The 22228-nt window shown below is 42.6% G+C and overlaps 1 protein-coding gene across 1 annotated transcript in view; it reads left to right on the plus strand.

Annotated features, from left to right (window-relative positions):
• ap2b1 (adaptor related protein complex 2 subunit beta 1) overlaps positions 1 to 22228 on the plus strand; it is a 284654-nt gene that overhangs the window by 31620 nt on the left and 230806 nt on the right. The window contains exon 5 of the mRNA XM_059972980.1: positions 556 to 801. Within this exon, the coding sequence (XP_059828963.1) occupies positions 556 to 801 (246 nt within the window). The remainder of the gene's footprint in view (positions 1 to 555; positions 802 to 22228) is intronic.

Here is a 22228-nt window from a genome sequence, read left to right on the forward strand (position 1 = left end):
CATTTGGCTTTTGTTGTTTGAGATAAAATTACCTCTCTATCTTGACTAAAGTTTATGTAAATATATAGTCCCTATGTAATCTTGCTATTCAATTAATAATCAATGAAGGATGCGAGGGTTGGAGGAGTCTCAGTGGCATGGTAGTTGTTGTTCTGGAATTGGTGCAGTTTCACAACTGCAGTATTCCTATCAATTGTATAATTGAGCTGATGATACTTGTTTTTCGTGATATTGAAATAAAGAATTATAAAAAAAAACCAGTAGAACGGACATCAGCGATGGAAAAGGACAGAGTTTAAGATAAATGAATTTGATAAAAAGTGTGTTGTAATGAAAAGTCTCTGCCATGAAACATCTGCTCTTTTTGATGAATATGTCCAACATTTTCTATTTAATGCAGATTTCCACCATCTCATTATTTACATGTTCTGTTCTATATGTGCATGTTACAAAAAATTATTTTATATTTATTGTTCCTGAAGTTCTCAGGTTGTTACAGTGTATTAGGTTTGATATTCATATTAAGTGAAATTCTAAAATACCCTCTCTTTGTAGGATTGTGAAGATCCAAATCCTTTGATCAGGGCTCTGGCCGTCCGAACAATGGGCTGTATCCGTGTGGACAAAATAACAGAGTATCTGTGTGAGCCTCTTCGTAAGTGTCTGAAGGACGAAGACCCATATGTTCGCAAAACAGCAGCGGTCTGTGTGGCTAAGCTGCACGACATCAATGCCCAAATGGTCGAGGATCAAGGTTTCCTGGATTCATTACGAGACCTGATTGCTGACTCAAACCCCATGGTATGAAACTTATCCCTAATGTTGGCAAATGATATTTGATTTATTACAATAGTGCTTCCTTTTACACTAAGTGGCAAATTTTAACAATTTGCTCAGTTGTAATCCCAATCATTGTGTATCTTCCTAAAGGCAAAATCACATATTCTCCATCAACTGATGGATGTAGAATTCATTGTAATAGATTTGTTTGTTCAAGTTCAATGACTACAGATCCATGGTTCAGATCAATAGATCTAGAACTCTGCAACAGGAAAAGAGTTTACAGTTTGATGCCTGATCAGGTTATTGCCTGACACAACATCTCTCCTGATGGTAGGTTCATTAAATGAACAGAAAAGTACCCTACATAAGAGGAGTTTTTGACTTGTTGAGCCTTTAGCTGGTGCAGGTTTCGATTAGAAGTTGTCTGCAATTTCCTTGTGTCATTTTTCAATGGTTAAATCATTCCGGTTTTAAATTACTACATTGTCTCTATTTGTGATAATGCACATTACTCTAATATGACTTTTCAGTTTCAGCTTCCTTCTTTCATCCTTTTACTGCCAACCCTCTTCAATTATTTACCAGTGTGGAAATGTTTCATTCATTATTGTATAAGACCTTGGAAAGTTATTGGTTGCTATTTTACTATTAGCCCTTTTTTGATTTTTCAAATGCGTAACTTCTATTTTTTATACAGTCCCTCTGAACTTTTGATTTCATACAGTAGTGGCTAGATAGACGTTGGTAGTTTTATAAATATCTTTGTATTTAACCCAGCCGTTTCTCTATTCAATGCTCCATGGTTCAAGTCCAGTTTGCTCCTCCACACTCCATTGACTGCTATAGAATCATAGATTGTGGGAGGCTGTGCTAGATCTTCGAAATAAATATTCTTTTAGACCTGCTGTCCTTGTACGTTTCAACATCTTGCAAGTTGTTCTCTTTCATATCTAGAAAACAAGAAAATAAGAAAAAGGCTAGACCACCAAGTCCCTAAAGCTTATCCTGCCATTTAATATGATTGTCCCATTTCTCTGTAGCTTTCAGGTTCTTGATCTTCCAAATAGCTATCTATCTCTTTGAGAGGCAAAAAATACAAAAGTTACACTATTTTCTGAAAGACAAAATTTCTATGCACCTCAGTTTTAAACATCAGTCCCTTGTAACTTCTTTTCCTTGTTTGAGATTCTCCTGTTAACAAGAGATTCTCAACACCTACCCTTTTCAGTCCCCTGACATTTGAATAATGTCACCCCTCATTCCTTTAAACTTAAAATAACACAGACACAAACTCTTGATAGGACAAAACTCATCCTAAGAATTAGCTTGGTGAATTTCCTCTGGACTGCTTGTAATGTTACTATATCATCTTAATAAAGGGGACCAAAACTGTGTACAGCCAATTTCCTCTGTTGCTTTCTTCATCCTTTCAGACCGTAACTTGGTGGCACAGAGTGTATCTTCATAAAATCAAAATTTACAATGTCAAAAAAGAAAGGACAGGTAGTTACGCATGAGATTGAAATGAGTATTGATCAGAATGTGATAGGCAGGGTCAGCACATACATCAGTAAGAATGTAGCAGTGAACATAGTTCAAGTGGGAACTAACAATTTGGAAAGTAAAGCATTCAACACATGATAGATGGCATAACTAGAGGTAAATAGTTATTGACTAATAGCTGCTTCAGCAACGTAGTTACAAGATGACTAAGGCTGTGAACTGTTAACATTTTGGAACGATATAAATAGAAGAGGAAATGAAGTAACTAATAATGAAGGATGACAACAGGACATTAGTGAGAAAAGATCACAAACGAGAAAATCTGCAGATGGTGGAAATCCAAGCAGCACACACAAAATGGTGGAGGAACTCAGCAGGCCAGGCAGCATCTATGGAAAAGAGTAAATGTCAATGGTTTACTCTTTTTCCATAGATGCTGCCTTGCCTTTTGAGTTCATCCAGCATTTTTGTGTGTTGCTTAGTGAAAAAAGACCAAGGATCACAAGATTGGGAATATTATCAACTTGGTGGTGATGAAGAGCAAGAAATGATTTATCAGTGTAGTTCACGTCCTCAATAACTGCACTGTTGAATACAATAAAGGAGGCTTGCCATAATAGTGGGTGAACATAAATTTTCATTTGAAGTAGGCTACTCAAATTGGCAAAGATAATCTTGAGGTCAAGTTCATGGAATGCATGTACCTCTTCATCCCTCTGTAACCTTCCTATAATGTGATGACCAGAGTTACACAAAATACTTTATGTATAGCCTATCCAAAGTTTTATACAGCTGTAACAGGACTTCTTGACTCAGTGTCATGGCCAATGAAGGCAGGTATGGAAAATGCCCTCCTTGCAGTTTTTTCTACTTGTGTTGCTACTTTCAAAGGCTATGGACTTGGATCCTAAGGTCTCTCTGTACACCTTTTCTCTCAAAGCTCCTGCTATTAACTGAATATTTTGCCCTAACATTTGATCTCCCAAACTACAACACCTCATACTTGCCCCTATCAAACTCTGCTAGTTCTCCACCCGTATCTGCAGCTGATCTATATCCCACCAAATCCCTTGACATTATTGGATTGCATTATGGAGCAGGATGATGCGTTACGTTACCTTGGCTCAAGGCAGCTAACTCAGAGACTGAGCTGTATGGTTCTTTTTATACTAAATAGTTTATTTACCCACAAGGACAATGGAAGAATTTACTGATCCTCACTGATTAGTAAAAGAAATGCAAAATATCTAAACTACTTTTCTTTATATAGGTTTACAACTAGCATGACGGTTCATTTCCTCACCCCATTTGATCTTCAGTAGCCATGTTAACAATGTGCCTTCCAGCTGGTTATATTATCTGTTTGACTGTTCCCATGTATACATCTGGAAGATGAAAATGGCTTGAAGCCAGGGGAGTCCATTCTGAGACTGGCCTGTTCTCTCACAGGCCCACTCTCACGCATCCTCGTCTTGATTAAAGATGATGTGGGTGTTAGCTTAAGATTGAGACTGGCATTAAAATCAATGCACTGGAACCTGTTTAAAAGTGAACGTTCAAGGGTTCAAATCGAGCAGCTTCCATATTGATTTTAAAGTTGATTGTTTAAAGTTTACTGTTCATCAATGGTCTGAATCAAAGTAAAGTAAAATTTATTATCAGAGCACATGTATGTCATCACATACAGCTCTGAGACTCTTTCTGCAGACACACTTAGTAAGTCTATAGAACAGGAACTGTAAACAGGATCAATGGACAACAAACTGCAAATACAGATATAAATAAATACCAAGCATGAAATAACAAGATAAATGAGTCCTTAAATGACTGCAGTTATCCTCTTTTTTTGAGTCCCTGATGGTTGAGCGGTATTAACTGTTCTTGAACCTGGTGGTGTGAATCCTGAGGCTCTTGTGCCTTCCACCTGATGGCAGCTATGAGAAAAGAGCCTGGCCTGGGTGGTGAGGATCTTTGATGATGGATGTTGCTTTTCTACAGCAACAATTCATTGAGATGTGCTCAGTGGTTGGGAGAGTTTTACCTATGATGTACTAGGCCATATCCACTACTTTTTGTAGAATTTTCTGTTCAAAGCATTGGTGTTCCCATACTAGGCTGTGATGCAGTCAGTCAGCACAGTTCCCACTAAGCATCTGTAGAAGTTTGCCAAGGTTTTTGATGACATTCCGAAACTCTGCAGACTACTGAGAAAATAGAGGTGCTGTCATGTTTTCTTTGTGGTTATATTTATATGATGATCCTGCCTTTACAGCTCATCGTGGCTACTTGAGGGTCAGAACTGGTGGGTTTTTAGGGAGTTCTTTTGAGCCTCTTGTGGGTGGTTTTCAACCAGTGTTTCAAATTAGGGAATGAACTGTTATTTTGGTGGCAGGGTCATCTATGGGCCACTATTAGAAAATATTTGGGTTTGGGAGATGTCAAAGCACACCACAGATCATTCACATATCAGAGGAATTTCGCAATGAATGTTAATATTCACTGTCCATCATTGATGCAAGGATGATATTTGAGTTTTTTGCGTGTTTTTTTTTTGCTTTGTTAGCTTTTTACTGGTGCTGTGGGTAATACTTGAAGCTGACTTAACAGGGATGTTGATTTTAGGTCTAATGTTGTGTAGGTTGTTAAAGAAAATCATGAACTTGAGTAATTTGTGGGTAATTGTACAGGCAAACTTTTCTGGCTCAACTTCTGGTCACCTATGCATGTGAACAAGCTGACTTAAAAAATTCCAGGTTTGTGAAAAATTTCCAATGTCTGTTTAAACAAATTAAGATTCTGTAACTTTATGCACTGCTTCACAGATAAGTTTGAGGTTAATTAAGTAATTTGGAGTTGGACAGTGGATTGGGATATAGTGGGGTAGTAGTCTCTTGAAGTCTTGAGGAAGACAAATATAGGGTATAATCATACAGTTATATGCTGCCAGGGTGGTGGCCATATTTTAGGTGGGAAGTAATGGCTTTAGCTGATGTTTAGATGTCTGGTGGCATTTAGGGCAGCAATGAAGGTCCTTGATCTGTCTGTCCTTGGCCATACCATTGTACACAGATGTAGAAGGATTCTTCATTGCTGTTTCCATGTTTTGTTTGGCCAACCAGGCCAACCGAACTGAACCCCTGAATAGGGAGGCCCAGTGGACCACTCTTGGTCTGTTCTCTGTCCTTTTATCTGTTTGGCACGGTTGACCTTACCAGGAGCTAACGTATAAGGACCTGACTCCAGCCAACGCAGCTGTCCGAGTCATTGGGTTTGCAAGCCTCCAAACCATGTCAAGCATCTGCTGGGATGACGAAGGATTTCCCCGTGCCTTCTCTCCTCAAGCTGCAACAATCAGGTGCCGAGGGCACTGAGCATACACGTCACTCTGGCTAGTGGCAGTTCTTTCACTGATCCTCTTCCACAAGGGTTTTTATTCATTTCCCACCTATTACAAACAGTTCTTGGCAACAAACCCTCTTTATAACACAAGGACTAACCGTATTTGCCAATTGATTTCAGTACCGTTTGATTGGATAGTAAAAACAGGTTTGTTGGTCCATTTTCATGTTCCTCTCCGGTGGCTCATTCTTGGCTTTCCATTTCCTCCTCAACTCATCTAACCTGCTTTCTTTAAGTGAAGAAGAGAACATGAGGAGGTTACAAAAGGATATGGATGCATTGAGTGAGAAAGCATCTGGTAAATGGAGTATTGGATGGAAAATGTGGAATTATCTGTTTTGCCATAAAAAATTTTAAAAAAACATTACCTATGTTGTGAGTAGTTCCAGAGCTCTAAGAAACAGAGGTGCATCACTGAAGGTTGGTGTGCAGGTACAGCAAGTAATGAAGAAAGCTGACAGAATATTATCAGGTTTTGCTGGGAAATTGAGTACAAATGTTACCCAGGGCATTGGCAAGACCACATCTGCAATGCTGTGTGCTCCTTGTCGAAGGAAGTAAAGAATGGAAGCAATCCAATGTAGTAGATTGATGAAAATAACCAGTGAAGTATCTTTGACCATTAACTCAGTTTCCACAGATGCCGCCTGACCTTTTCAGTTTTTATTTTTTTTAATTATGCCTGGAATGGACAGATGTCTGATGGAACAGGGTTGGACAGGCTAGGTGTGTATCCACTGGAGTTTAGAGAAGAGATAGGACACCTGGTTGAAGCATAAGATCCTGTGAGGTTGTAATAAATTGAATGGGAAAGGACCACCATCCTCCTCTGTCCAAAAGAACCAACCAATGCCCTTCCTCCACCTGGCGAACTGGTCCTCACCCTGAGCAGCTTCTCCTTTGGCTCCTCCCACTTTCCCCAAACTGGAGGGGTAACCACTGGCACCCACATGGGCCCCAGCTATGCCTGCCTCTTCATCAGCTACTTAGAACAATCCAAGTTTGAAGCCTTGACCGGTTATACTCTCCAGCTCTTCCTCCACTACAGTGACGACTGCATTACTGCTGCTTCATGCATCCCTGCTAAGCTCATCAATTTTATCAACTTTGCCTTTAACTTCCACCCTGCCCTTAAATTCACATCTCAAGTGGTCCATTTCTGACGCCTCCAACCCCTGCTTCTCGATCTCTCTGTCTCTATCTCTGGAGACAGACTGTCAGCCAACATCTTTTATAAGCCTAGTGATTTCTGTGGGTATCTCGACTATACCCCTTCCTCTCTGTCTCCTGTAAAACTGACATTCCCTTTTCTCAGTTTTTTCGTCTCTGCCGCATTTGTTCCTGGGGTGCAGCTTTCTATTCCAGTTCATCAGAGATGTCCTCCTGCTTTGAAGAATGGGTTTTCCTCCCTCTCCTATTGATGCTGCCCTCACCCACATCTCCATTTCCTGGACATGCATGCTCACCCCATCTTCTCGCTGGCTTAATAGTGATAAGAGACTCTCTTGTCCTTACCTACCACCCCATCAGCCTCCGCAACTTCCGCCATCTCCAAAGGGATCCTACCACTAAATATGTTAACCTATCACCCCCCCCCCCCCCCCCGCTTTCTGCAGGGATCGCTCCCTCCGCAATTCCCTTGTCCATTCAACCCTCCCCACTAATCTCCCTCCCAACACATACCCCCACAAGAAGTCTGAGTATTACACCTGCCCGTAGACTTCCTCCCTCACCTTCATTCAGGACCCCAGGCCGTCTTTCCAGGTGAGGCAACACTTCACCTGCCAATCTGCTGGGGTTGTCGTTTTTTGTCTGGTTCTCCAGATGTGGCCTCCTGTACATTGGTGAGACCTGAAGTAAATCGGGACATTGGATCATTGAGCACCTCCACAAGCGGGACTTCCCGGTGGCCAAACATTTTAATTCTGATTTCCGTTCCTCCCCCAATGTGTCATTCCATGGCCTCCCTTGTGCCAAGATGAGGAGCAACACCTAGTATTCTGTCTGGGTAGCCTCCAACCTGACGGCACGAATATCGATTCTCCGGTAAACAAATTTCACCCAGCACCCCCCTTCCTCTATTCCCCCATTCTGACCTTTTACTACTTCTCAGCTGCGTATTACTTCCCCCGGGTCCTGTCCTCATTCCCTTTCTCTTATGGTCCACTCTCTTCTATCAGGTTGCTTTCTCTCTAGCCCTTGACCTTTCCTACCCACCCGACTTCACCTATCACCTTCCAGCTAGCCTCTCTCTCCTCCCCCATCTTTTTATTCTGGTGTCTTCCCCCTTCTCAGTCTTGAAGAAGGGTTGACTATCCCCACAGATGCTGCCTGACTTGCTGAGTTATGTGTGATGCAAAATGCATTTCAGCATTATCAGTAACGTGAGCAAGGCAAGAAAAATATCTGCTTTTCCCTCTGATATAAAACAACACTCCATTCCCCGGTCTCCTGGATCTCTTGTCTTGCACCCTGAGTTACTTCTAAGCTTCTTTCTTACCTCCTTTCTACTTAACCAAGTTCCATTGATTGTATTTTTATATAAACAAAACTAATCCCTGCTCCTTGTGTACGCTGACATTGTAATGACTTATTCTGCTGTGTGGTATTAACAAATATGATGCATAAACAAAATGTTTGATTACCATACACTGATATGGAAAGACAATTTTGTGCCGAATTGTTTATTCTCGAGATGTACAATGTAGGATTTTGTCCTCTTGTAGTTATAGGCTGAAATATAACATTAAGTAGATATTTATTAAGTTTCTCCAAAGTATATAAAGAAAATGCATAACAGTGGCTCTTGGTCAAAGCTTTACACTGGTATCTATATTTTTTCTGCTGTCAATGTATCTAAAGATGTCACAATTTCTAATGCTAAATTTGCATCCAGTTCCATTCCATTCTTCCTGTAGACTCAGATCTTGTAAACAATAGTTGATAACCCCTTGTCTCTGCTAAATCAATGACCACACAAGTTTGATTTGGTTTCTCATTGTTTGCAATCTTTCTAAATAAGAGCTGACTAATTTACAGCAACAATCACTGCTTTCAAAACCCTTTTATACCTTGACTCATTTCTGCAGCATCTTGTTGGGGAAACTCCAGAACCAAAGATTGATATTACTATTAAAAGCAACACTTAACACACTAATGGTTTATACATTACCACGCAGTTCGTTAAACCTTTAGTTACAATCTAAGCTTCTTATCGTGTGTTACAATTACATTAGTACCAAGCTTAGTGTTCATGGTACATTTCTGGAAGTAAAGTGTCCGTGAAATCCATGTTCAAGGAATTATTGTAGCACTATACATTAGGAGATCTGTAGCTTACTGTACACTTATGCTGGAACCTGGCATGAATCCAGGAATATATTGCACATGGCTTGCTCTGGAGTGGCTGCTTGTGAGGCTGGTATTGGGCAGACAGGAGTAAGTAAAGCCACAGGTGATGCAGATACTGAAATTTGGAGCAGCCAACCAAATGCTGGAGAGACTCGGTGGGTCAGGCAACATCTATGGAGGGAAATGGACAGGCAATGTTTTGGGCCAAGATCTTCCATGTGGACTGAAAACCAGATGGCGAGACAGCCAGTTTAAAGAGGGGAGTGCTGAGGGAACAGCTAGCAAGAAATGGGTGGATCCAGGTGAGGAGGGTGATAGGCAGGTAGAGGAGGGCAGAGTGAAGATAGTGACAGAGGTGGGAAATAATGGGTGGAGGCAACTAAGTGCTGCAGATGATATAATCTGATAGGAGAGAGAGCATGGAACCAAGTAAAGGAAGTTCGATGAGAACAGTGAGGAGAGTGGACCCTGTGGGAGGAGTGGATGGATGTACGTTCTGTGACCCCTCTGAACTGAAGTTCAAGGCTGCGCATTGGTCACCTTTCTCACTTCACTCCATCAGAAGAGATCAGCTACTAAAGCCTGATCCCTCTCACTTTAACATTCTCACTTTAAGCTAAGTCCCTCTGACCAAGCTGCTGAGACATCCTCCATCTCTGGCTGGCATTGATTCTTGCCCTTTTTACAGAATATGCTTGACACAATTCTGGCTGGAAACTGACCTGCTTGGTGTTCCCTGCATTTTCTGTTTTTATTTCAGATTTCCTGTATCTGCAGTTTTAAAATTTTCACTTTCTGCCCTGTTATTTTCTCTGAGACATGCTGAGATGTTTTTTTTTCTCAGCAAATGTGCTACATAAACACAAGCTGTTGTTTTTTAGCGATATTGAGCTTGTTCTATATTTATACTGCTTATATAGATTACAGATAGGATACATGGCTTCATAGAATGATTACTAGATTGCAATAACAGTTGTGTCACAGAACCAGATACCGTCTGCATCTGATCACACTTTAATTGGCGTATTGTGAGATACTGCCTTCAGTAAATTATATTGTGAGCTAATTCAAGAAAAAATTATTCCCTCAAGTACGGTGTCAGCGGTTGTGGGAGTAATATTAGATTAGGGAAATTATTTTAAAGATGTGAAAACGTATTTGCTATGATTTCTTTGCAACCATCATCAAACTGTTGGTTCGAAATTAGAAGACTTCTCGTGTGTTTTTTGTAGTTCTCACCTCCAGGTGGCACCACTTCCTCAGATTGTACCTTGTATAATTAATTGACCAGTATTTTCTCAGAAACAGTGAGCTACTTATGGCTGCTGATTATACTCCATTGGAGGTGCCACCCCCTCCTTCCCTACCCCACCTTAGCATGCCTTTGGGCATGTTCTTCTCAGGGGAGGCAGGCCCTCACCTGCTTGCCACTCTGCGTGCTGCGAGGCTGACTTGATCCGGTGCCTTTGCGTACACCCTGTCTGAGAAGTCACCAGCTTTAAAATCTGGACTGCCTGTCTTTTGTTGGTTCAGTCCTGGATGTTGGTTGACAGAGCTCCTTGCCACTGATCTACACCAGCCAGTCTTGTGGAAGATCAGTATCAAATAGGGTTGCATCGTTGTCCTGACACCTTTTTCATATTTTCTGCTGTGATGCAATATCTTTCCTCCAGGAAATGTTCCACAGGAGTGGAGCTAATCTTGAGAGCTAATGGGAAACTATTGGGGTGACTACGTTCCAGTAATGCAACTTTTGAGATCCTTGGAGCCTCAATTGAGGAGCTCCGGTATTCAGGGAATTGCATTTGTGTGCACTTGGAGGCTGAGCTCTGACTACATTGTTCTCTGAAGCATACAAGAGGATGGTTCCTGCACCAATCATCTAGAGTCCTCAACCAACTTACACCCTGTAATCTCCAACAATAAAGGTTCACGATGAATCCCAGAAAACATGGTACACTTTATTTTGAGACCAGCTCCTGATGAAGGCAGACATAAATGATGAAATTCCACATCACGTCTGGCCAGTTGAGAAGGGTTTGAAGATCAAGACTTCTTAGGTCTGGCTCAAAACTTGAGTATCTCACAGCAGTTATCCTTGCCCTTCCACATGCTTCTGGGACCTGGGCAGTCTGGAGTGAGTATCCCAAGGCGCTGGGAAAATACCACTGTTGGCCCTGCAGTTTCCAAATTTTCTGCAATGATCAGAGAACCAGTGTAACTGGACTCTGTCAGACCATCATCTACTATACTGAGGCCCTGATTAAGCTTAGTCAGCTTTGTTGGGAGGGCTGTGACTTTTGTCTACTTGATACCAGGCTCCAGATACACACTAACCTGATTTCTGATCAGAGAGATTACCTGTGAAGAAAAGAGAGAGAGAGAAAGATTTAAGGATGTGCTCAAAGCCTCCTTTGAACTGCATCTCCATCGACTTCTGGGAATTTCTGCCCTAAAGTGGAGACAGAGCTTTCAGGATGGCATTGTAACCTTTGGTACCATGCACCTACAGTTTACAGAAGCCCTAGATCGGGGGTCGGCAACCCGCGGCTCCGGAGCCACATGTGGCTCTTTTACGTCTGTGCTGCGGCTCCCTGTTGCTTTGGGAAATAATTGGTTGTGGCGACCCTTTTCCTGGCACATCCAAACCGACTCACAATTAGATAGCCTACGGGGGTTTGCGAGCACAGAGCTTTGGAGCCTCTGCGCCATGGGGGGCAGGTTGAGGGAGGCTTAAAAGTGAGGCTGAAGATTTCGAATAAAGTTTTTTCCTTCGACTGCAGTTACCGACTCCGTGTCGTAATTTTAGCGCTGCGTGTAGCACACTGCTACATGGTCAGTATTTAAAATGTATTTTATGTTAGTTTGTTAGTTTTTGAAATGTAAATCTAAATTTGAAGATTATGGTGATCTTGTACAATCTAAATAAGACGTTGTGGCGACCCATTTCCTGACACATCCGAACCGGCTCACAATTAGCCAGCGTTCAGGCTAAGGGAGATAGCCTACGGGGGTTTGTGAGTACGTGTCTTTTGCAGCATCCACGCCCATGGGGGGCGGGTTGAGGGAGGCTTAAAAGCAAGGCTGTTTAGTTCGAATAAAGCTATCTTTGACTGCAGTTTACTGACTGCGTGTAGCACACCGCTACAACGTGTTTTTATCGCTGGCTGTCCAGAGGGGAGGTGCTGAAACGCTTTGTCGCGTGTCTGGAAGAAGTGAAAACTTTCCTGGGCAGCAAAGGGCTCAACTTTCCTGAGCTGGAACAGCCAGAGTGGCTGGAAAAGCTACACTTCATGGTAGACATGACAGCGCACCTGAACACGCTGAACACAGCTCTTCAACGGGGTAAGGACGTACAGCCCTGCACATGTTGGAGGATGTTTTGGCATTCGAGCGCAAGTTGACGTTGCTTGCCAGAGATTTACAGAAAGGCACATTGTCTCACTTCCCCAATTTGAGAGAGTTCAAACAAGGTCACGACATGATAAATTCGGAGTATTTACATTCTGCAATCATCGCAATGCAAACATCGTTTGGGAAACGCTTCTGTGAGTTCAGAGAGGAAAAAAACACATTATCCTTCCCGGTCACTCCCCTAAGCATCGATCCATCCCTACTGAATACGACTGCATTGTCAGGTGTGAGTCAACCTGAACAAGTATGATAAATATTTTAATTGCCTATTATTTTACGTATATTCATATGTTTTCATTGTTCAGTGAAATAGTCCTTTTATTTTTCAGTTTGACAGCTGGCTGACGTTATTTTTGGTTTGCTGCTGGCGGCAAATTTAAGTTTGGCGTTTTTCATAAATACAAGAAGGACTCAAATAGACGTTGAGTATTTTACTTAAAAGTAACCTTCAACCCAACGTCTTTTTTTCGGAGTTCAAAATGTTTTTGTTGCATGCAGAAATGTAATTTCGTTTTCTGTGCAGGAGTTCATCAATTTCATAAATGCAACACATTATAGTTTGTTTATACATAGCATAAAGGCAAAACAAAACGTTGTATGCAGTGTTATTTCATTTTAAATGTCAAACGGGTTTTGCGGCTCCCAGTGTTTTCTTTTCTGTGGGAAACGGGTCCAAGTGGCTCTTTCAGTGGTAAAGGTTGCTGACCCCTGCCCTAGATAATCAGTAGAAAGAGTTCACCAGTTCTCAGTCTACTCAGCCACCTACCCTCTCGGACTGCACCTGCCCATCTGTGGAGCCTGCATGTTCCACATCGCCGTACGTCACCTTCTGTCCTGTGGGATGCTGAAGGAGGTTATTTCCATTCACATACCAGAAATGTATAAAGATTTATACATGTATTTTAATTCTCACCTCCAGAGGGCAGCATCTCCTCAGCTTATTCCTGCTTCACGGGTTTGTGAACTCGGGTGAGTTTGGTGGCCTGGACCTTCATGAAGTGTGCCATCAGTGGCTGCTGATCCCACTGCAGGGATCAGGGCTCCACTTTCTTCCAGCGTGCCTCAGTCAGGGTCCCATCAGGGAGCCTGTGTGACCCACTGAGCATTCTCAGCATTTCCATTTGTGTCTGAGATTTCACTTCTCCAGCATCAGTCTTATTTTCCTGAGAGAGTCTGTGTGCAGGGATCAAGTATCCCAGCAAAAGATCTATGAGATTGTTCGTACAGTCATGGAGCAATACAGCACAGAAACAGGCCCTTCAGCCCTTCTAGTCTGTGCCAATCATCAACCAACTTTCAAACTAATCTTATATTAATCCCAAAGTTTACCCTCCCTACATTCCCATAACCTCTGCCTTCAGATTCTCTCCTTTTCCCACACTAATGGCAGTTTACAGTGTCCAGTTAACATACCACTCATTTGCATGTCGGTTGGGACATGGGAGGGAACCCACCCAGTCACCGGAAGTGTGTGTAAATTCCATACGGATTTTAACCACGCGAACCTCAAGTCAGTACTCCCCAAATTCCATCAGTATGTGGACTTTGCAACGGGGGGGGGAGAATGCGTTGGACCTTGTTTATACAAACATCCCCAACGCATACTGGGCGGAGGCCTGCCCTCATCTTGGTTACTCAGACCACATCTCTGTTATGCTAATCCCAGCGTACAGACTGCTTATCAGTGGCTCCAGACCAGTTCAGAATCAGGTGAAAACCTGGCCAGCAGGAGCCATCTCTGCTCTTCAGGACTGCTTTGAGCTCATTGACTGACACATGTTCAGGGAGGCTGTAACCGATGGCGACTCTGCCAACCTAGAGGAGTACATGGCATCAGTAACCAGCTACATCAGCAAGTGCATTGATGATGTTACTCTGTCCAAGACCATCACTATACGTGCCAACCAGAAGCCATGGATGACTGCGGAGGTGCGCGCGCTGCTGAGGACATGTGACTCCGCCTTCAGATCAGGTGACAAGGCAGCTCTAACAACAGCAAGGGTCAAACTGTCCTGGGCCATCAGAGAGGCAAAGCCCAGCGAATCCACAACCACTTCCAGGACAGCGGCGACACGCGGCGTGTGTGGAAGGGCATTCAGGACATCACCAATTACAGGACAACATCACCTGACTGCGGGTGATGCCCCCCTCCCAGATGCGCTGAACAACAACTATGCTCATTTTGAGGTGGAAAATGATGTGGTGGTGAGGAAGTCCACCCTTCCTCCAAATGACCAGGTGCTGTGTCTCACCGTGGCCGATATGAGAAGAACCTTGTGCAGGTTCAACCCACGGAAGGCTGCTGGACCAGACAACATCCCTAGTAGAGTGCTCAGAGGATGTGCAGACTAGCTAGCCGATTTTCTCACTGACATCTTCAACATCTCCCTGAGCAGCGCCATTGTTCCAACATGCTTCAAGGCCACCACCATCGTCCCCGTGCCGAAAAAGTCTTCAGTGTCTTCAGTCTTCATTGAGGCATTGAGTGCCTCAATGACTACCGTCCCATTGCACTCACATCCATCATCATGAAGTGTTTCGAGAGGCTCGTCATGAGGCATATCAAGACCCTGCTGCCCCCCTCACTGGACCCTCTGCAGTTCACGTACCATCCCAACTGTTCAACAGATGATGCCATTGCCATCACTCTCCACCTGGCCCTAACCTTCCTGGACAAAAAAGACACATATGTTCGGATACTGTTCATAGACCTCAGTTCAGCATTCAACACAATCATCCCTCAGAAACTGATTGGAAAGCTGAGCCTACTGGGCCTGAACACCTCCCTCTGCAACTGGATCCTAGACTTCCTGACTGGGAGACCTCAGTCAGTCCGGATCTGAGGCAGCATCTCCAACACCATCACACTGAGCACGGGGCCCCCCCAGTCCACTGCTGTTCACTCTGCTGACCCATGACTGTGCTGCAACACACAGCTCGAACCACATCATCAAGTTTGCTGATGACATGACCGTGGTGGATCTCATCAGCAAGAACGCAGAGTCAGCATGCAGAGAGCAGGTGCAGCGGCTAACGGACTGGTGCAGAACCAGCAACCTGTCTCTGAATGTGAACAAAACAAAAGAGAAGGTTGTTGACTTCAGGAAGGCATGGAGCGACCACTCCCCACTGAACATCGACGACTCCTCAGCAGAGATTGTTAAGAGCACCAAATTTCTTGGTGTTCACCTGGCGGAGAAGTCACCTGGTCCCTCAACACCAGCTCCACAGTAAAGAAAGCCCAGCAGTGTCTCTACTTTCTGAGAAGGCTGAGGAAAGTCCATCTCCCATCCCCCTTTCCTCATCACATCCTACAGGGGTTGTATTGAGATCGTCCTGAGCAGCTGCATCACTGCCTGGTTCGGAAGTTGCACCATCTCAGATTGCAAGACCCTGCAGCAGATAGTGTGGTCAGCTGAGAAGATCATTTGGGTCTCTCTTCCTGCCATTGCAGACATTTACACCACACGCTGCATCCGCAAAGCAAACAGCATTATGAAGGACCCCAGGCACCCCTCATACAAACTCTTCTCCCTCCTGCCATCTGGGAGAAGGCTCTCATGACCAGACAATGTAACAGTTTCTTCCTCCAAGCTATCAGACTCCTCAATACCCAGAGCCTGGACTGACACCGGCACTGTGCCAATTGTCCTGTTTATTATTTATTGTAATGCCTGCACTGTTTTGTGCACTTTATGCAGTCCTGGGTAGGTCTGTAGTTTAGTGTAGTTATTTTCTGTTTTGTTTTCACGTAGTTCAGAGTAGTTTTTGTACTGTTTCATGTAGCACCATGGTCCTGAAAAACATTGTCTCATTTTTACTGTGTACTGTACCAGTAGTTATGGTCAAAATGACAATAAAAAATGACTTGACTTGACCATAGATCAGGATTGAACATGGGTTTCTGGCACTGAGGAAGCAGTTCTACTAGCAATCACTAAACCTAACTCTCTAAATGGCCTGCAGTACTGGCCATCTGAATTAAACTTTAATAACTGTTAAAACAGAGTAAGAACATGAGAAATTGTGTTCTTATTAATTGCATTGTCTGTTTATTTTGGCAATTAATTTTGAATTTCACTAAGTCGAGAGACTTGAATCTGGAAATATTTTCTTTGCAGTGAATGCAGTACAACTGGTTGAGTGATGATTGTGGTGGTGGGCCTCAATTCAGTGAAAATTAAATAGTATTGACCTATTGGGCGAGGGAGATCCATATGTGACAAAGGTTAGCACACTACAGACTACATATATATCATAGTCTGAAACTAGCAAGCATCTCGCTATTTGCATAGATCTTGGCTGAAGATTATTTTTCTGTGCTTCTGTGCATTATCTTCAGAAAGACTCTTAAAGTTATAAAATCCCCTGGCCTTATTAAACTCGGAATTGCAACAACTGGTGCTGCAGCGTTGCTTCTGCTCAATCGCCAGGAGCTCCCCAGTCTGCACTACAGAAATGTTCCTGTGCGTCATCTTTACCCATCTGCTCTCCAAATTATCAGAAATGTCACTGTTTATGCAAGTAGAAACAAAAAAAAACTAAAACATAGAACAATAAAGAGAAGCTTGAGTTTGAAATGAGACTGAATTTCTTCCAAATACCCTGGCTTGAATCTCAATGCTTTAACCTTTTAACATTTAGTTTTCGAGATTGCTTCACTGCCTTTTACTGCCGTTACAGCTGCATTGTGGTCACCCTAATTCCTATGTGGAATTGCCATATCAAAGACTACAATCACGAGGCTCACAGAACAGCGTTGTTGGGTTTCCCAGTTTCACCTGGCTTGCATTGCCTGTTACTGTGGGTTGAAGGAAATGTATGTACAAAGTAAATTTATGACCAAGGTACGCCAAGTACAGCCCTGAGATCTGTTTTGTTGCGGCCACACACAGTAAATCCAAGAACAATAGAATCAGTGAAAGACTATCCCCAGGACGGATAAACAACCAGCGTGCAAAAGACAACAAACTGTGTAAACATAAAAGAAAATAAATAAATAAGCAATAAATATTGAGAACATGAGATAAAGAGTCCTTAGGTGAGTCCATAGGTTGTGAGGACAGTTCAGTGATGGGGTGAGTGAGGTTATCCCCTCTAGTTCAAGAACCTGATAGTTGAAGGGTAATAATGGTCCTGGAACCTGGTGGTGTGTGTCCTGAGGTTCCAGTACCACCTTCCTGATGGCAGCAGCAAGAAGAGAGGGAGGTGGGGTACTTGATGATGGAGGCTGCTTTCCTGTAACAGTTCTCCATATAGATGTGCTCAGTGATCGGGAGGGCTTTACCCATGATGGATGGTGCCATATCTACTGCTTTTTGTAGGCATTTCCATTCAAGGGCATTGGTGTTTTCATATCAGGCCTTGATGCAAGCCAGTCAATCTGCTCTCCACCACACATCTTTAGAAGTTTGGCAAAGTTTTAGCTGTCATGCCAAATCTTTGCAAACTTTTTGGGAAGTACTGTCATGCTTTCTTCAGCTCTCCTCAAGAAGTTGGGTGTTATGAAGTATGACAGACATAAACAACAGCAGCCAGCTTCATGTTCCTGTGGGTAAAAATCTAAGAGAGACCTAATCTTTGATTCACTGGGCTGTAGCTGAGATTCCAGGAGTTCACATGTAGTGGTGGTGGGATAAGAATGTAGTTAGATCACTTTTGTTGAGTGCCTTCTGTCCCTTGAAGGCCACTTCCCATTCCCACAGCAACAGGTTAGTACACGGCTTCTTCCACCACCAGGTTGAGGCTAAATGAAAATTAAAGAAAGCACACCTTGCATTCTGTCTGGAAAGCAAAGATTAGATTTTCAGATTTCTTGTAACTGCTCTCCCTCTGTCCCATTTTTTCCATTTTTTTCTTTACTCTCTTCTCCTGATCCAACTTGTCCCCTTCACCCTATGTCATTCCCTCCCTCACACTCTCAGTCATTCCTTCTCTCATGCTCTCCCTCTTCACCTGCCCATCACTCACACTCCTCCCACTGGTTCCCCTTACCACCTCACTTCCCTTATTGCATGTTCTATCATCCTCTCCTATCAGATTCCATCATCTTCAGCCCTTTATTACCTCCACATAACATCTCCCACCCTATTTTTGTCCCTACTCTTCCCCCCCCCCCCCACCTGTCTATCACCCCTTTACCTAGATTCACCTCTCACGGCCAGCACTTGCTGTATCCTTTTCCCCACATTTCTATACTGGGTACCTCCCCTCTTTCCAGTCCAGATGAAGGGTCTCAACCACAAACTTTCCTCCATGGATAATACAGGCCGTAGCTCCTCCTGCACTTTGTGTGTTGCTCCAGATTACATCATCTTGGGTCTCGTGTCTCGAAATGCAGTAAGATTGTTAAACTAGCCCAGATTCAAGAGGAACTAGATTAGTAAAATCTGGCCGCTCGGTGAGAACTATTTTCAAGAATATAAGAAAAGAGCTAATTTTGACCACTGACTCTTCATCTCTACGTAAGATCATGGCTAAACATCCAGTCTTGTGAGGTTGAAGATCGCCTCAAAGATGAGTTTAATGTCTAATGATAGAAAAATGGTGCAAGAGTAAGCAAAAAGTTGGGTTGAATTTCCTGTAGACATTGTCTCTCAGAAATGTGCAATATTATACCACTCTAGGTCAGCTGATTTTCATTGCATAGCATCCGTGTTTGATGTGTGAAGACATTTCCAGGCCTTGATCTCAATTCATTGTTGGCAATTCTATAGAAGATTTCATACAGAACGCTGGAAGAACTCAGCAGGTCAGGCAGCATCCATGCGAAAAGAGTAGCCAACATTTCGGGCCGAGATCCTTCATCAGGATGCTGAGCTCTTCCAGCGTTGTGTACGTATTCTTTGATCCACAGCATCTGCAGTTATATTTTTGTGTCTACAGAAGATTGACAACTAGGTGTTTGGTGTATTTACTTGCTTGCCTGTTTGATGTTTAGTTGTATATGAAATGATATGTAAATCATAGGAACTGGCACCAATTATGTTTGTCTCTTTTCTGAAAATCTGTATTTTTCATTGTATTTGTTGACAAGTAAGTGTTAGAGGAAAGCAAAATGTTCATGTAAAAAGATTTCATTTGATGTTCATAGTGGCGAAGAAGGTCCTCTAATGCTGGAATGGAACTCATCCATTCCAGGTAATGCGGTGTCTTCACTTCTACTGTGGTTTAAGGTAAAGATTCCACAAAAGCTATGAGGAGAGACCACACAGGGTTTGTTTTCCATGGTGTAGAGGAAGCTGAGAGTGCATACTGAAAGAAGCTACAAAATTATGAGACTGGATGTAGATAGGATGGATTGTAAGAAAAAATCCCTATGGCAGGGATGTTTAAGATTAGAAGACATAGGTTGAAGGAGAGGTTTACATAGGACCTGAATAATTTGTCAGCAAGCGGATGGTTGCATTCTGTACGCACTGTCTGAGGAGGATGATGGAGGTAGGTACACCCTCCATATTTAAGAAGCATCTTGAATTGCCAAAGCATAGTAGACGACTGACTAAATGTGGGTAAATGAGATTAGTATTGGTGGGTACTTGGCATGAAGATGGGTGGGCCAAAGTTCTTCTTTCTGTGCTGTATAACTCACTGACATGATTCCAAAAGCAGTTTTTAATGACAGAACATGCTATGAAAGTCTGCCCCATGCTTTAAGCTGTAAAGGACCCTCCCCCACCTCACCATCCCTTACCTTTATTTTTATTCCCTTGCTTCCCCTTCCTTGTCCTCATGATTTGCCATCACAAACCTCTGGTTCTCATCCTCCGTCCTTCCATTTATTCCAAGGTCTACTGTTCCCTCCTGTCATATTCCACCTCCATCAGCCCTTGCCTCTTCTACCTACCTTCCCCCTTACCTGGTCTCACCTATCACTTGCCAACTTGTGACCCAACCCACCTTTTCATTCTGGCTTCTTCCTCCCCTTCTCTTGTCCCAGTGAAGGGTCTCAGTCCAAAAGAGATGGGAATGACCACAGGGGACTCCTGCACTACATGACTGTCCTTCCTGGTGGGTCACCCAACTCCTTTCCTTCTGTACCTGCAGAGCTTTTGTTTTCAAGCAAATTTTCAGTGAAAATCAGGAAGCAATAACAAGGAAAATGGCTGGCTTCAGCTGTCCATTTGGTTGGAAGTGACATTTTCTGTAGATCAGTTCTCAAAAGCTAGCTACGTCTATCCGGGGAATAATGCGTACTGTGATGCCAAGCAGACCCGAGTCCTCTGGCAATGTAATCTTTTGTAAGTTATCAAGCAAGTCAAGAAATATATTATTTTCACAATAATCTGGAAACAAAATGTGTTGCAACTTGAGTTATCTCCTGTAGAGGAATGATGGTTGTTATGTTTGAAATGAAGATGATCCCACAGGGTGGGTGTGTGTGTGTGTGTGTCACTTCAGCTCAATGCAAGCTGAGTTGGCTGGAATTCTGTTTCTTTTATATGGTTATTTCAGGAAAGGAATGGAGAGTTATGGGCTGAGTGCGGGTCAGTGGGATTAGGTGAGATTAAGAGTTCAGCATGGACTAGAAGGGCCAAGATGGCCTGTTTTCATGCTGTTATATGGTTAAATGGTTTTAGGGCTGTTAGCGCAATATCCATGCATGTAGTTCCACCAGTACTCACCACCTTCATTCTTGCAGTTTTATCTCTTTCTTCTAAGACTAAGGACATGGTGCAATTAATCTTGAATCTTGACGTTGAACCAGATATAAAATCCAGTGGGTTTAATAAAGCATTCTGTTGTTGTTGCATTGCTTGATATTAATATTTCTGGATTTAATGCCTTGAGGTACATTTTATGTGTCTATACCCTTATCCTAACAAAGATAGCATGGAATATGGTTGAAAACATAAAAGACCTCACTGAACCGAGTATGTTTTTAGAACAATGAATAAATGTCTCTAGTCATGGTGAATTTCTGTGCATGAGTGCTCGAAGCCTCACCTCTGGGGCAGTGAAACCAGCTAAATGTTTCTTTTTCTATGCGGTACTTTGATTATGGAAAGCATTGTTAAATATTCAGCGCAAGTTTTACATTCTTTGTAAGGCTGCTTGCAGTAAAGTTTCAAAGTTGCATTGAATATGGCAAAAATAACACTTATTGCTGGTGAAAGCAACTGAAATTTTCAACTGATGATAAAATGCCTTCAATGCAGTTTGCCCTTCACAGTGTGATTGTCCGATACTAAGCCAGGATACACTGTATATTATTTACAGTTTACTGGGAAATCAAAATGTGCTACGGTTTAATTTTCTGATCTAATGTATTGAAATGGTGGATGTTACATATGCAGACTGCTTGATATGAAAGTGCTTTCAGAGCTTGCATGACCTTCCTGCATGAGCTTTGGTCAGGATTGGCAGGAGTGGCTACACTAGATACAACAGAGCTCCAGCTCTGTAGGCAAGTTGATCCAGTCCCATTTAAATATTGTCTGCCGAGAATAGGTATTAATCCTGCATCTGCTTGCAACTGATAAATATTTTATCTACTAGAAGAGAAACAAAACAAGAAGTGCCAGAAATCTGGGAAAAAATGTTGTCAATACTAAGTAAGTCAGGCAGAGTCAAAGTACAAAGTAAATTTAATATTAAAGTTATATGTCACCATTTACAATCCTGAAATTCATTTTCTTGTGGGCATACTCAATCAATCCAATAACCAGAATCAATGAAAGATTGCACCAACTAGTCATACAACCAGTGTGCAAAAAATGATAAACTGTGCGAATACAAAGTGAAAGAGGTAATCATAATAAATAAGCAATAAATATTG

The sequence above is a fragment of the Hypanus sabinus genome, chromosome 6 (genome assembly GCF_030144855.1).
Source record: "Hypanus sabinus isolate sHypSab1 chromosome 6, sHypSab1.hap1, whole genome shotgun sequence".
NCBI lineage: Eukaryota > Metazoa > Chordata > Chondrichthyes > Myliobatiformes > Dasyatidae > Hypanus > Hypanus sabinus.